The following is a 12,877-nucleotide window of genomic DNA, read 5'->3' as shown; positions in this document are numbered from 1 at the left end:
TAGTTTTAGTCAGTTGTCAGTTTCAAAAGTAATGTTAAAATGTTGATCATGTTGTCATAAGGTCTGATAATGTGTCTTTGAATGTTTACACACTGGTCTGTCCTACAGGTGTATTTAATAATGTTATATGGAATTGTCTTTTTAACAGTGTTATATATGTATTATATACACCCCCCAGGGACAGGGACTACAGATGGACATTAGCATTGTGCTATTTCTGGTGCAATGCATTTATTGTGAACTGTTTAAAATAAACCAATAAATAAAAAATAAATGAATGAACATATTCAATCCGGCAATTAATATTGGACCAATACTGATATCAGTCAAAAATGACGTTGTGCACTGGTGCATAAACCAGACGTTGTGTAAAGGAAAAGTAAAGATAATACATGTTTTAGGTTGCTTTTTTGGATAAGCAAAGAGGTAAAAGGTAAAAGAGAAAGATGTAACCTGTTTTCAGCTTTTTCCAATAAGCAATAAAAAGTTAAAATAAATACTCAAGCAGATATTTGGTCCAAACAAGAGCAGTGTGGGAAATGCAGAACACGCTGAAATGTAGTGCGTGGGAATTAACCCTCAACTGCTCACAGCTTCTTGAGCATCACCCAAATATTCAGCGCATCTCTTTGGGATTACCTTAAAAGATTCAGAAGCTAGTGAACCACTAGGAGCGTCTGTCTGGCAAAACTGTGTTTTAAGGTGGACCGACATCTACCTAATCTTGAAGGCCACTTTGCCTGTGTGTGTCGCCTTTAATGGACCATCCTGCAAGCGCCAGTTAACGCGATAACATAAGATGGAAATACCGCGATAGCACGATAGAGTTACAAATCGCTTGCCTATTGGTCGGAGCCGGGTACTGTTGTAAGATGGCGCCCAGCGAAATATGAGTATTTGAGAAAAAGAAAAATTAGAGCCGACCACCTAACGAAAATAAAGAATAAAGCAGCCATAGAGAAACGCCATTAGCACTTCGCGTCCCTGCTCGTTGGAAGAGGAGCGCCGTTTTGAGGGCAGAGAAGCGCTTGTGGGCGGCTCCAGCCTCGGCCCGTTTAAGGAAGAGAGGTAGCTAGCTAACGCGCCTGCTAACGTTAGCTTGCTAGCTTTGGGGATATCAGAAAAATGTAGTCGGTGTAACGTTACGGACAAGAGAGTCGCCAGTTTCCGGTGCTTTCTGTTTATGTACAACATGCTACGTAGCTAGCTATTGTGTTGTTTGTGCACATGGTCGCATTATTACACTTTGCCAAAAACAGCTGTAGCTAGCTAGATATTATTTGCAAACAACGCGGCTGATTAACGTTAGCCGTACACCTGGCTAACCTAGCTTGTTGTGTAATCAGCTGTTAGATTAGCTATTATAGAGCAATTCCACTATGCACATAATCGTAGCCGGATTGTTGTGAAAATAGCTAGCATGTTCTCATTATGCAGCACTTTCCATCGCTTCTTCGAATACTGCATTCAATTTGGAAAGTGGCCGCGCTTTTGTCCCTGCTCGTACACAGTCAGATAGATTTAACCCTTTCGTATTACCATCTGTCTGTGGTGCCACTGGACACTGATCTGTTGGTCAGTTTGTAAACACTGTAAAGTTTCAACTGATGTCAGCGCAGCGTTTCTGTCCGTTAATTGTTACATCAATAACCATGTCGCTGTCTCCTCCTTTTCAAATGCGTTTTAGTCGTACACGTTTTGACAGGGCTATTGGAATGTTATTCATGGTCAGTCTTTGGTGATACATATATAGAATGTACAGACGTCTGCAACTAATTTAAAACACTCCAAAATGAATGATGCCTTTCCTCAGATCCCTACTATAGAAGAAGATTCTGTCAGCAGCAATGAATAACTCCCTGGATGGTACAGGCTCCTATGAGGAGCTTGTGAGACAGAAAGCTCGGAGCATCCCTCAGCATCGCATGAAGGAGTTCCTAGAGTCTTTGGCCAGCAAAGGCCCAGATGCCCTGCAGGAGTTCAGCCAGCAGGGCGGAGATACTACGGCCACCACCACCACTATGGTCTACCAACAAGAGGCTAACTGCATCTACACAGACAGCACAGAGGTGGCAGGGTCATTGTTGGAGCTGGCTTGTCCGGTAAATCAGCACACTAAATCACAAAGCAGTCCATTAAAGAGCTTTGTTCTTGAAATGAAGCTCTCTGACAGACACTTTTCTAATGCAGGTTCAGGTGCAGGTCCAGCCGCAGCAGCAACAGATACAGGAGTCTCAGCAGCAGTCTGTACAACAGAATACAGAGCAACAGATAGTGCAGGTTTGAGCTTTTTATTTTACCTTTGTGTTGTGTTTATCACACATACCATGTTCAATTTAATCCTTGGTCCACTAAATTTGGCCTATTATCTCTATTTTAGGTGCAGATCCAGGGTCAGCAGCAAGGTCAGATGCTGGGTCAGGTCCTCCAAGTACCCTCTGGCTCCCATCAACAGCTCCAAGGTGTGACTACTGCACAGCTGATTCAGCCAGGGGAACTCACCGAGGAGCAGCATCAACAGGTGCATATAAACACACACATACACACACACACACACACACACACACACACACACACACACACACACAGTCAGTCTAAAACTTTTTACCAGTTATCATCTTCCTCCCATGTGTTTTAGCTACAAGCCCAGTTGGTGGCAGCTGTTGCAGGAGGACAACATATTCAAATCCAGACAGTGGGGGCCCTTTCTCCCACCCAGCAGCAGGACAATATTGAGAGGAGAGTACTGGGAACCACCGTTGCCACATCACAGGGAGCGGGTGTCCTCCAGCCAGCCAAGAAGCGTAAGGTTGACATGCCCATCACTGTATCCTATGCCCTGCCTGGCCAGCAAGTAGCAACAGTCCTTGCTATCCCTCAGGGACAGGGCCAGCAGCAAAGTTACGTGTCCTTGCGGCCGGACCTCCTAACTGTGGACAGCTCCCATCTTTACAGTGCTACAGGCACTATCACCAGTCCCACAGGGGAGACCTGGACAATCCCTGTTTATTCTGCTCCTGCTGGTTCCGGAGGCCGTGAGCAGGTCACGCACATTGCCATTCCCCAGGAGGCCTATGGAACAGTGCAGGTTACGGGGCCAAACACTACAACAATGACTACAATGCCAACACAAGTTACTGTTGAAAATGACAAGCTGAAAAGTCAAAGTCAGACAGTGCAGGCCGTTTCCAGCATAACAAGCTCCGGGGGAATGGGAGGCCAGGAAGAAGTGGTGCACACACTAGCTGCAAACACACTATTCCCTGCCCAGCTGATGAATGGAAACATTCACATCCCAGTGGCAGTACAGGGCTACTCTAACGCTACACAGTCTCTTATCTGGGATCCACAGCAGCAGGTGCTGCACACACAGGGGCTGTCAGGGCAGGATGCACAGCAGCTGCAGGTGCTCACACAGGTGTTGCTATGTTTTGCATGCTTTTTTTGTGGCCAGATACACATATTGACATGTATTTCTTGATTGCATGAGGTAACATTGTTGGTGTGTCTGTGCAGGGTCAGACAGTGGTAGCAGAGGTAGATGGACAAGGTCAACAACAAGTGCATGTGCAGGAGCTGCTGCTGCCTGCCACTCTGAAGCCAGAGGAGGGGCTGGAGGTGTGGCGGCTTTGGGCTCAGCAGAAAAACGCTGAGTTGGAAAAATCAGACAAAAACAAACTGGCCCCAATTGGTCGTAAGTGCATATACACAGTGTTTGTTAGAGTGTACAATATTTTGTTGTTGATGCACATTTGTATTCCCATTATCTCTTCTCTGTCAAACCAATCACTGAATTATGTGTATGTGTGTGTTTTAGGACGCCAGGCGCTGCGTTTCCAGGAGGACTTGGTGTCATGTGCAGTAGCCGAGCTCTGCATGGGTCTCTCCTTGATGACAACAGAGGCTCGTGGGTTGGAAGGGGAGTCTTATGAGGCTGATGTTCTCTACTATGTATTTCTGTGTATACAAAAAGTAAGTTCATTACACACACACACACACACACACTTCATTCAACGTCCATTCTATCTCTGTTGGTACTTAGTTTTGATGTGGAAACACTGTTTGACCGCAGTTATCTTTCTCCAATTTTCCCTGCAGTATCTGTTTGATAATGGTCGTGTGGACGACGTTTTCTCAGATCAGTACTACACCCGCTTCGCTCACAGTCTGCACCAGATCCTGGAGCCTTGGAGACAATCTATTCATCCGCTAGGTGTGGACAAAAGTCGTTTTCCAAATATTTAGTGGACTTGCAATGCGTGTTCCTCTGCAATGCATGTTCCTCTGTAATCACCTTAACGTTTTACCAACTAATATTATCTCAGATACAGTTAGGGTTGGGTACCAAGACCCGGTGCTTATACGGCACCGGTCCCTTAACGACGGGTATCTACCAGACCAAATAGCGACGCGGATTTCGGTGCCTCATTTCGGTGCAACTTTAATGCCTGCCCTGCTCTCTGATGCTCCGAAACGGACAAGGCAACAGGAGCATCCCTGCATGTCACGCTAGTTATTCGGTTCAGGCACCGTTTTTAAAGGTATCGTTTTAGCACTGATAACGGAAAAAATCCAAATGATACTCAACCCTAGATACAGTGCAAAATAGTAAATGCACAAACCTACCGTGTTAGGGGTATCACCAATCAATCTTTATCCCCCATCTTATCTATTTGTATTTTCCTAAATAATACAGCTGCACATTGCAAGTGTATCACAACACAGACTAACATTGAAGTATTAAGACCATATTGCCTTTAATGGTTTTGGTTTGTATAGTAGCCCATGAGTGTCAATCTTTGAAGGTTTTTAGCAGAAAGGTCTTCATAATCTGCTCTTGAACTCCCCTACCAGGTTATATTATCCCCAGTCATGTAACAGAGGAGATGCTGTGGGAATGTAAACAGCTGGGAGCTCACTCTCCCTCTACGCTGCTCACGACTCTAATGTTCTTCAACACCAAGTGAGTTGAACTGCGTTTACAGTCATCGCATACAGTTTCATTGACATGCAGTCATATTGTGTGATACATACCTCTGTGCATAAAAGCAAATGTTTTGCACACAAATAATTTCCAACCCACATTTCAGCAAAATACAAATCTACACAAGACACCTGCTGTAGTTCTGTCTCCCCTCTGCCCCCATATGGCTATGAATCAACTCAGTTAGTGTATATACTGTATATCTTTAACAGGTATTTCCACCTGAAGACAGTGGATCAGCATCTAAAAGTGGCCTTTTCTAAGGTGCTGAGACACACCAGGAAGAGTCCCAACAACCCCAAAGACAAGAGCACCAGCATCCGATACCTAAAGTCAACCGAGAGGTTCATAGGACAGAAAGGTAAGAGTGCACATTATTTGGATTTGTGCTGTCGTGTCTGAGAGGAAATCTCATTTTAAGAATAAATAACAATGTTTAATCTGTTTGTACATTTTTCTTTGTTTAGTCACAGATGACATGTACTCTGAGCAGCTGGAGGACCCAGAGAATCCACTGCGATGTCCCATCAAGCTCTACGATTTCTACCTCTTCAAATGGTAAATATACAAGTGTTTATCAGGAAACTTAACTTTAGGTGTAAACATGTTTTTATGTAATGAAATATTAATCCAATATTTCAACAATAATGAAACGGTATTTGTCATATCGTAACTGGTAAAAATGCTTCTTTGTCGGACCATGTAGTGTTTTTTACTCTGACCAATGTTAGGGTTATTATCATTTCATGATGAGAGACAGATTTTCTCTTTTGAGTTGCTGCCTAAATAAAACTCTTGTTTGCTATTGACAATGGGTTGTGGATTACACATTGCACTCAAGTGTTCAAGTGGTAAAACTTGTGAAAACACTGTTGCTAGGCAACTGACAAAAACATTGATGCTTTATAATAACTTCATTTTTCTCCTCAAAACGGCTAATGATTTTGATGTTTTCTGCCTCTTAACAATTTGCAGAGCAACTAACTTCTTTGGTTTAAGCGGTCTATAAAAATGTCAGCGTCCTGCACAACTTGTGACAATTGACAGAAAAGTAATCAACTATTTTGATAATCGATTCATTGTTGCAGTAAACCTTTCAAACAAGAATGCTAGCCATTCACTAGTTATTGCTAGCTTATTTTTTTTTGCTTAGTGTACATTCGCACAACACACAAACTATCAATGGAGTATACAGTATAATTGCCAAATCCATAATGGAAATAATTCTTAGTTGCAGCCCTAATCTCAAGGATAAATGGAACGGTGGCCACTAAAGGAAATGTTGGCCATACATTTTTGATATGACAGCACACTTTTCCACTGATTCTTTCACTCTCAGTTGCAGACAAAGACTACTTAATATAATTCCATTATAGGCAGAGACGGGCAAATCTGGTAAATAAGCGCATCTTGAAAATGTGCTAACAGTGTGTTGTCTGTGTCTCTGTCAGTCCGCAGAGCGCTAAAGGTCGCAATGACACCTTCTACCTGACTCCTGAGCCCGTGGTGGCTCCGAACAGCCCCATCTGGTACTCTACTCAACCAATCCCAAAAGAACAGCTTGAGCAGATGCTCGCCCGCATCCTCGTCATCCGTGAAATCCAGGAATCCATTAACATGTCGGAGAGCGTGCACTAGTTGGACCTGAGGAGAACAATAAATGGACTAGACTCTTCCTCTCTACACCCAGCCTTTGATTGCTCATAATCAGTCGTTTTCTATTCTCTCACACCCTCTTGTGGTCTTTAAGGGTGGCATGTATATGTTTATATTCATTATGTGTCAGCATATCTTATTCATAGACTGTACATACAACCAATACAGATAATTTGTCTTATTGAGGGCAATCTCTTAACCTGAACACCAAGTTTTGTTTTCTTATTTTTATTTGGCCAAAGGATGTAGTGTCTAATCTTTTTATTGGACCTGAACTCTAATTTAAATGTTTTAACGGTCGGTTTCCTTACCAATTGTCTGGAATTTTCCTTTCCCGTTTTGTTTTAATCTGTAATATATTTCATATATATTTTCACTGGGGTTAGCCTGCGCTATGCTGCTTTTCCTTTTTGTTGCTCTGCTTCCCTTCATCTGCCTTGGTCTCTGTAAAGTGTCACAGTAAATACCACAGTGGTACTAAGACTGCATTTAGTAGCCAAACAGGCTAAAAGCTCATTTTTAAGTTGTGTGAATTCTCCCGTTTTTTGCTTTTTTGAATTTCACTCATCTGTCTTGAGCTGAGCTCACACGTGGATACACCGAACTCTGGAGATGGCTTGCTTGTTAGTTATTGCTACTTGCTACTTGCTTGCTGTTGGACTGTCTCAGCTGCATCTATCAGGACACAGACATTGTTGCAATACAGTGACGCCACTCACCCTGCAGCTACTAGCACTTGCCACATGGTGGAGACGTGGCAGAGGGAGGGCGGAGGATGCTGACTGCTGCTGGATCCGCCTTTCTCTCTCCTGTCTTCACAAACCCTAAAACTCACCCGAAGAGGGATATATTGTATCATACATGTTTATTACATGACAGATGAAAGACTCTTAAAAGTGGGGTTAGCCCTTTATGTTCTATAATGTATAAAACTCATAGCTCCTTCATGTACTGTAATGGGTTTCAGTCATCTAAGGAGAATGGCAGTGCCTGTGTGTTTTTGAAACATGACCCTTTTTGTACAGCCACTATACCATGTGTCGGCCTTTCTAGCAAGTATGCTATCAATTCTGCACATGCATCCTTAGAAGTGTGTGGTATTAAATGATTCACAATGATTTTTCACGCAAAGAAAAACTAAATAAAAGACATCTAGCGGCATCACTTCATCAATAGTGGAGGTAAACAAAGAAAAAAATGTACACCCTCAGTATTTACATGTATCTGTAATGCAAGCGGAGCAGCCGCTTGTTCTCATAAATCTCATGCTAAGTAATTTATAGTAGAAGAACAGGTTTGACCTGACTGGCAGGTTAATTCCTTCATTTTTCCTTCTCGTTCACAACTGCTTTGTCTCGGATTTCTTCACCAGCATGTATGTGCTTGTCCAGCCAGTTTTTCACCTGCAGGGCATGTTGTCATACAGCGCACACAGCATTATTGCTGCAGTGTCCTTCCTTCTTAGGTGCTGTATGAGGGCATGCATATTTTTTGTCTTGACTGTTTTTGTATTATCAGCTTTACAGTTTGTAAATTCAGGAAGCATGTGAGCCTGGATGAAACAGTGATGAGGAGGGCAGTAATCTCCTCAGTAGCATCCTAGGGTTCAAAATCTGCTGCAATGTGCTCTGTGGTTGGGCTGACTGAACTGTGTGCCGCCGATGGCGACGTCTCCTCCCTGAACGGCCCAGGGAACTATGGGGTTGATCTTGACTGTGGTGGTTCATTTTTGAACTGGCTCCCTGAACTTGTGCCCTGCTGGGGAAAGAGAAGCCGCCTAATTACAAAATGTCATCTTACTTTACAATGACTAATTATACACTGCCTGTGCCGAAACAGAATTTGGTGTGTGTTGTTGCTCACTGGGAGCTTATTTCTGTATTCTCACCGTGCTGAGGTTCCTCCACTGAGCCAGTGTAGCAGACACTGATGAACAAATATGTACTGCTCCTGAGTAAACACAAAGGAATGAGCACGTAATGAGGATATCATGTTTGGGATGAAACAGGATAGCACGGTGTTCATGAGTATGGAGATAAGATTTAGTATGTGTCAGTGGCATCGTAAGAAAGCAATGGAATACATAATGTGAGTGAATTACAGGTGTGCATTTACACAGTAATTTAACTTAATACTTCAGTCTATATAGTCCATTTAACTGAATATTTAATACATTTTAGAGTTAGTTTTAAATAAGCACAATTATGACACCAAGCAGTGGTGGAAAATGATTAAAGTATAATTCTCGAGTATTTACATTTTCTGCTACTATATAGTTCACATGATTGTATGATTAACTTCTACTCAACTACATTTATAACAGTTATGCTTAGTTACCTTCCAAATTAAGAGAATCAGCTCACGATCAGCATATGAGTTTGATTCATTGTTATACAGTAAGAAATAGTTTATTAGAACATTGATACCACTCATATTTCATACATCCAGTAGCTTAGCTGAGCATGCTTAGCATAAAGACTGGAACCAAGGAGAGCTGTTTCAGGTCTTTATGCTAAGCTAAGCTAAAGGCCGCTGGCTGCATCTTGTCATCCAACTCTTCGCAAGAAAGAAGCATACCACTCAAAGTATCAAACTATTCCATAAAACAACCAAACTCTGACAGGAGACAGTTTGCTGATATATTACTGACTTTACTCAAGCAATATTTTCAATGCAAAGACCTTTCTTTGTAATAAAGTATGCCTATGTTTTCATCGTGGTATAAATACTTCTGAATATTCTTTTACAACTAAGTAAACTTAGTTACAAAAATGTTTAGTAAACATCACATTTTACAAATGGCTGATGACCCTGTCCAGGTGAGCAACTGTAGTAAGTACGTTTACTAACTACAACTTTGAGATACTTTTATATTTCTTACGCTCACTAGAGTGAAATATTGTACTATTTATTCCACTAGATTTACCTAACTGCTATAGCTTGTTACTTTTTAAAATTATTCTACATAGAAAACATATTATCAACTTATAAAATATGAAGCGTTGTTATACTGTAGATTAAACAACCCAGAGATGTATAAAATTAACTTTACCTATCTGCACGAGTACTTTGAGTTTTGATAACTTTAAGTGCATTTTGCTGCTAATACTTTTGTACTTTTACTTGAGTAACACTTTAAGCGCAGGACATTTGCTGGTAACGGAGTACTTTTTTAAAACTTTGTTTTTGCTTCTTTTACTCAAGTAAAATATCTCAATATTTCTTCCAACACTGCTTGTGAGTGTCATTACTGGACTGACCAGATTTTGGACCATCCACATTCGATGTAACCGTAGATCCTCCACAGCAGCTCGGATATCAGGCCGGATGCCCCTCGCACACAGCTGCATCAGCCACAACAACGTCACAAATGTCCCTGAACGCCCAACACCTGCACTGAAACACACAAAGAGCGTATTGACTTTAAACATTGTCTTGTGGTCCATCTGAATGATAAACCTCTGAAAACTCTACAGGATAAATACTAAATTGGGTTGGCAATAACCCAATTAAATAAGATGTAGAGGGTTATGGGCTGGAGGTCAGAGGTCACACCTGCAGTGCACCACAGCCGGCCCCAGGAGTGGAATAGCTTCCAATTCCTGCCGCACATGCTCAGTGAAGGCACAGAGTGAGGATGAGTCTTTAGGGACGCCTCGGTCTGGCCAGGCAGGGTAGTAGTACTGTGTGATTATCCTGACTGTTGAACAAGCTCTCTGAAACACAAACACAAGGACTTCTTCTTTGATTGATTACTGGTGCCGTCAGTGCACAAAGAAGTCAACAGCAGCAGTTTAAAGGTACCAAAGGGGATGATGGATGTTTATTTTGCTCACCTGTCTGAGGTTAATGGTGGTGATAAAATAATCTGGACCTCGTTTGCAGGTCACTGTCGTCACTTGGATCAGTCCATGATTAACTTTGCCTCCTTCCAGAGGCCAATACCTATCACACAGCACCTGAACAGATAGAAACTCCCCAAAATGTCTAACAGTTCCTTTAAAATAAAATATTGATATAATGACACACACACACACACACACACACACACACACACACACACACACACACACACGCACGCAAACTGAGTGTGTCTTTCTCACCATGTCCTTGTGTGTCAGAGCTGTCACCATGACGATTATCCTGACGTTTTGCTCCCACACCATCCTCCAGAAGTCAGCCATGGTGTTGTGCAAAGGACCCTGGGTGCAGATAAAGTCTCTTTCTGATCCTCCACCCTGAATACAGACACACAGTCATTAACAGATGTAGATAGATGGTTAAGCAGACAGAGTAATGAAAATGACAAAATAAATTTGGTTGAGGGGTTGAATGAGTTCTTACAGGCACAAAATTTGCGTTGATGTAGTCAGTGTGTGGTTGGGAGTTTTGGACTGACAGCCTGACGCGACAGTGGTCATCTATAACCAGATGGAAAGCAGACAAAGAAAAGTCTCATACATTTCCACAAATACTTGCTGTAACCTGTTCTAGTACAAGTCTTGCACTTACATGGCAGTATGTAGGGGTATCTGTTCTTTTCTCGGTTGGCCTCTGAGTCCCCTGCTCGGGTGGGGAGGTTTTTTCCAACTTCATCTAGCTCCTTCACAGAGCCAAAGACATTAGCACACATGCCAAACACATTTAGCTTCACAAAGTCTAATCATCAAAGTCTAAATAAATTTAAAAAAACATAAAACATACTATTTACCTCAAACTCCTGTTTAAAGCCCCTGTTGTCATTGGCTGCGAGTGCCTGGCATCGCAAACTTAACTCCTGCAGAATTTGCGCCCTTGGGAAAGTTTGCGCCCTGTGAGACATGATTGTGTTACATTAAACCATTTTTAGACCATTGATGCACTCAGAAAATGTGGATATGTTTGGTTTTATTCTATATTTATCTTATTGTCAATTAATTAATTCTAACAAGTATTCACTGTGTGGCCAAATCTTGATAGCCTATAGCTTATTTATTTGTGTTATCAAAAACACATTAACAAGCCACAGCATTGCACTGGCTGATGTATTACTACATTAAAATGAACATGAGTGCTGTATTTATTTGAGGTGATCCCACATTCACCATCCTGCTGTCATAAATACTCACCAGTGCACCAAATTTGCAGCTGAAAATAGTCCCCAATAAATGCATTTGAACACTTTCTAAAATCCACAGTGCCCAGCTATTTTCGGAAATGATTTAGCCTCGGTTGCCAGTTTATTAGGTAGCTTGCTAAAACTAATGTGACCTTTTAAAAAAAAAAAAAGTAATGAGCTCAAGGCTGAGTGCCAAAGACAGGGTAATTAGAAGATATAAAGGGGTGAAATGACCCATTGTTGGTTTTGGTCTTTTCACATGATTTGTTGAATATAGCAAAAATATAGAAAACTATCAGCTGTATCCTTTGTGCATATTATCAGCATGCTACAAGGAATTTTGTCCTTACCTCATGTCTTTTCTTGCGGTCAACCTCGTACTTTAAATAGAAAAATTTAGCTGGAACTTGGGATGTTGAATGATGCCTGGGTCATTTCAGTGTTGGAGCTGTGAAAAAGATACCAAATCATGTCTCATAAAGTCACTTTTATAAATTTAAATCAATAAATCAATGAGCGATTGATGAAGCAAACTGAAACTGAATAGCTGAGAACAGTGTCTACCTCTTGTTTTCCCCTCCCCCTGGCTGTTAAAATGTTTTCCTCCTGAACAGAGGTATGTGACACCAGAGAAAAACACTTACAACACACAATTGTGCAGATGAGAGCGGCTGTATCACACGTTATGAAGTTAGGTGCTTTCACAAATGTACTGCATTTATGTATGCCCTGAGGTAGCTGAGTTCATATTTGTTTTACTGTCAAACCAATAATATTATATATTCCTATCTAATTATACTTCTCCTCCACATTATAGCAGAAAGGCATACCTAACAAGCACAGCCCAACATTCACACGGCACAATTAGTGAAACTGACTCGACCAGAAAGAAAACCTGCTCCAACAAGTTCTTAACCTCAAACACTAACAGCAGAAGTACAAAACAGAAAATCCCAACAGCTTCAGTATGTTTTTTTTTTCAGGATTACCTTTCCAAATGAGCCTCTGTTAAATATTGAAGAGAAAAAGAACAGGACTACTTTATTCCAAGTCATCTTAAAGTTGTCTGGTTTTAATTATTCTCTCTCTGACCCTGTGTATGTGTGTCTCTCTCTCTCTCTCTCTCAGGGGAGGAGGAA

At 41.6% G+C, this 12,877-nt stretch overlaps 2 protein-coding genes across 5 annotated transcripts; one reads left to right on the top strand and one right to left on the bottom strand.

The window, feature by feature from the left end:
• Window positions 1–822: 822 nt before the first annotated feature.
• On the top strand, window positions 823–7,668 carry LOC116062087 (glutamine-rich protein 1-like). Of its 2 annotated transcripts, none has more exons than XM_031316601.2 (12): window positions 823–1,068; window positions 1,814–2,102; window positions 2,191–2,280; window positions 2,381–2,521; window positions 2,639–3,406; window positions 3,517–3,694; window positions 3,818–3,972; window positions 4,099–4,213; window positions 4,855–4,963; window positions 5,197–5,345; window positions 5,452–5,542; window positions 6,436–7,668. In XM_031316601.2, the coding sequence occupies exons 2-12, from the start codon at window positions 1,848–1,850 to the stop codon at window positions 6,620–6,622; spliced, it is 2,238 nt and encodes a 745-aa protein (XP_031172461.1). In that variant the 5' UTR covers window positions 823–1,068; window positions 1,814–1,847; the 3' UTR covers window positions 6,623–7,668. The 2 variants fall into 2 exon arrangements, with proteins under 2 accessions (XP_031172461.1, XP_031172460.1); XM_031316600.2 differs by having other exon boundaries at window positions 824–1,068; window positions 2,639–3,418.
• LOC116062088 (receptor-type tyrosine-protein phosphatase V-like) lies at window positions 7,196–12,873 on the bottom strand. Of its 3 annotated transcripts, XM_031316605.2 has the most exons (12): window positions 12,728–12,873; window positions 12,303–12,344; window positions 12,089–12,186; window positions 11,352–11,451; window positions 11,153–11,243; window positions 10,985–11,061; window positions 10,744–10,878; window positions 10,477–10,599; window positions 10,196–10,356; window positions 9,901–10,036; window positions 8,529–8,590; window positions 7,196–8,398 (listed from the first exon to the last, which is right to left on the bottom strand). In XM_031316605.2, exons 3-12 carry the CDS (start codon window positions 12,091–12,093, stop codon window positions 8,176–8,178), a joined length of 1,113 nt encoding a protein of 370 aa, XP_031172465.1. In that variant the 5' UTR covers window positions 12,094–12,186; window positions 12,303–12,344; window positions 12,728–12,873; the 3' UTR covers window positions 7,196–8,175. The 3 variants fall into 3 exon arrangements, with proteins under 3 accessions (XP_031172465.1, XP_031172462.1, XP_031172466.1); XM_031316602.2 differs by lacking the exon at window positions 12,303–12,344; XM_031316606.2 differs by lacking the exon at window positions 12,303–12,344 and having other exon boundaries at window positions 7,196–8,395.
• Between the last annotated feature and the right edge of the window lie 4 nt (window positions 12,874–12,877).

This window comes from Sander lucioperca, chromosome 12, assembly GCF_008315115.2.
Source record: "Sander lucioperca isolate FBNREF2018 chromosome 12, SLUC_FBN_1.2, whole genome shotgun sequence".
Lineage (NCBI taxonomy): Eukaryota > Metazoa > Chordata > Actinopteri > Perciformes > Percidae > Sander > Sander lucioperca.
The sequence above is the reverse complement of the archived record's forward strand: the minus strand, read 5'-3'. Positions and strand labels throughout refer to the sequence as shown.

Excerpts from the sequence above, each read along its gene's own strand:
- LOC116062087 (XM_031316600.2), top strand. The coding sequence starts at position 1,848 with ATGAATAACTCCCTGGATGGTACAGGCTCCTATGAGGAGCTTGTGAGA. Across the intron at positions 3,695-3,817 it reads CAAACTGGCCCCAATTGGTC|GACGCCAGGCGCTGCGTTTC; the intron begins GTAAGTGCATAT and ends TGTGTGTTTTAG. Across the intron at positions 3,973-4,098 it reads TATTTCTGTGTATACAAAAA|TATCTGTTTGATAATGGTCG; the intron begins GTAAGTTCATTA and ends TTTTCCCTGCAG.
- LOC116062088 (XM_031316605.2), bottom strand. Across the intron at positions 11,244-11,351 it reads GCTTTAAACAGGAGTTTGAG|GAGCTAGATGAAGTTGGAAA; the intron begins GTAAATAGTATG and ends GGCTCTGTGAAG. Across the intron at positions 8,591-9,900 it reads TGTGGATGGTCCAAAATCTG|GAGCAGTACATATTTGTTCA; the intron begins GTCAGTCCAGTA and ends GTGTTTACTCAG.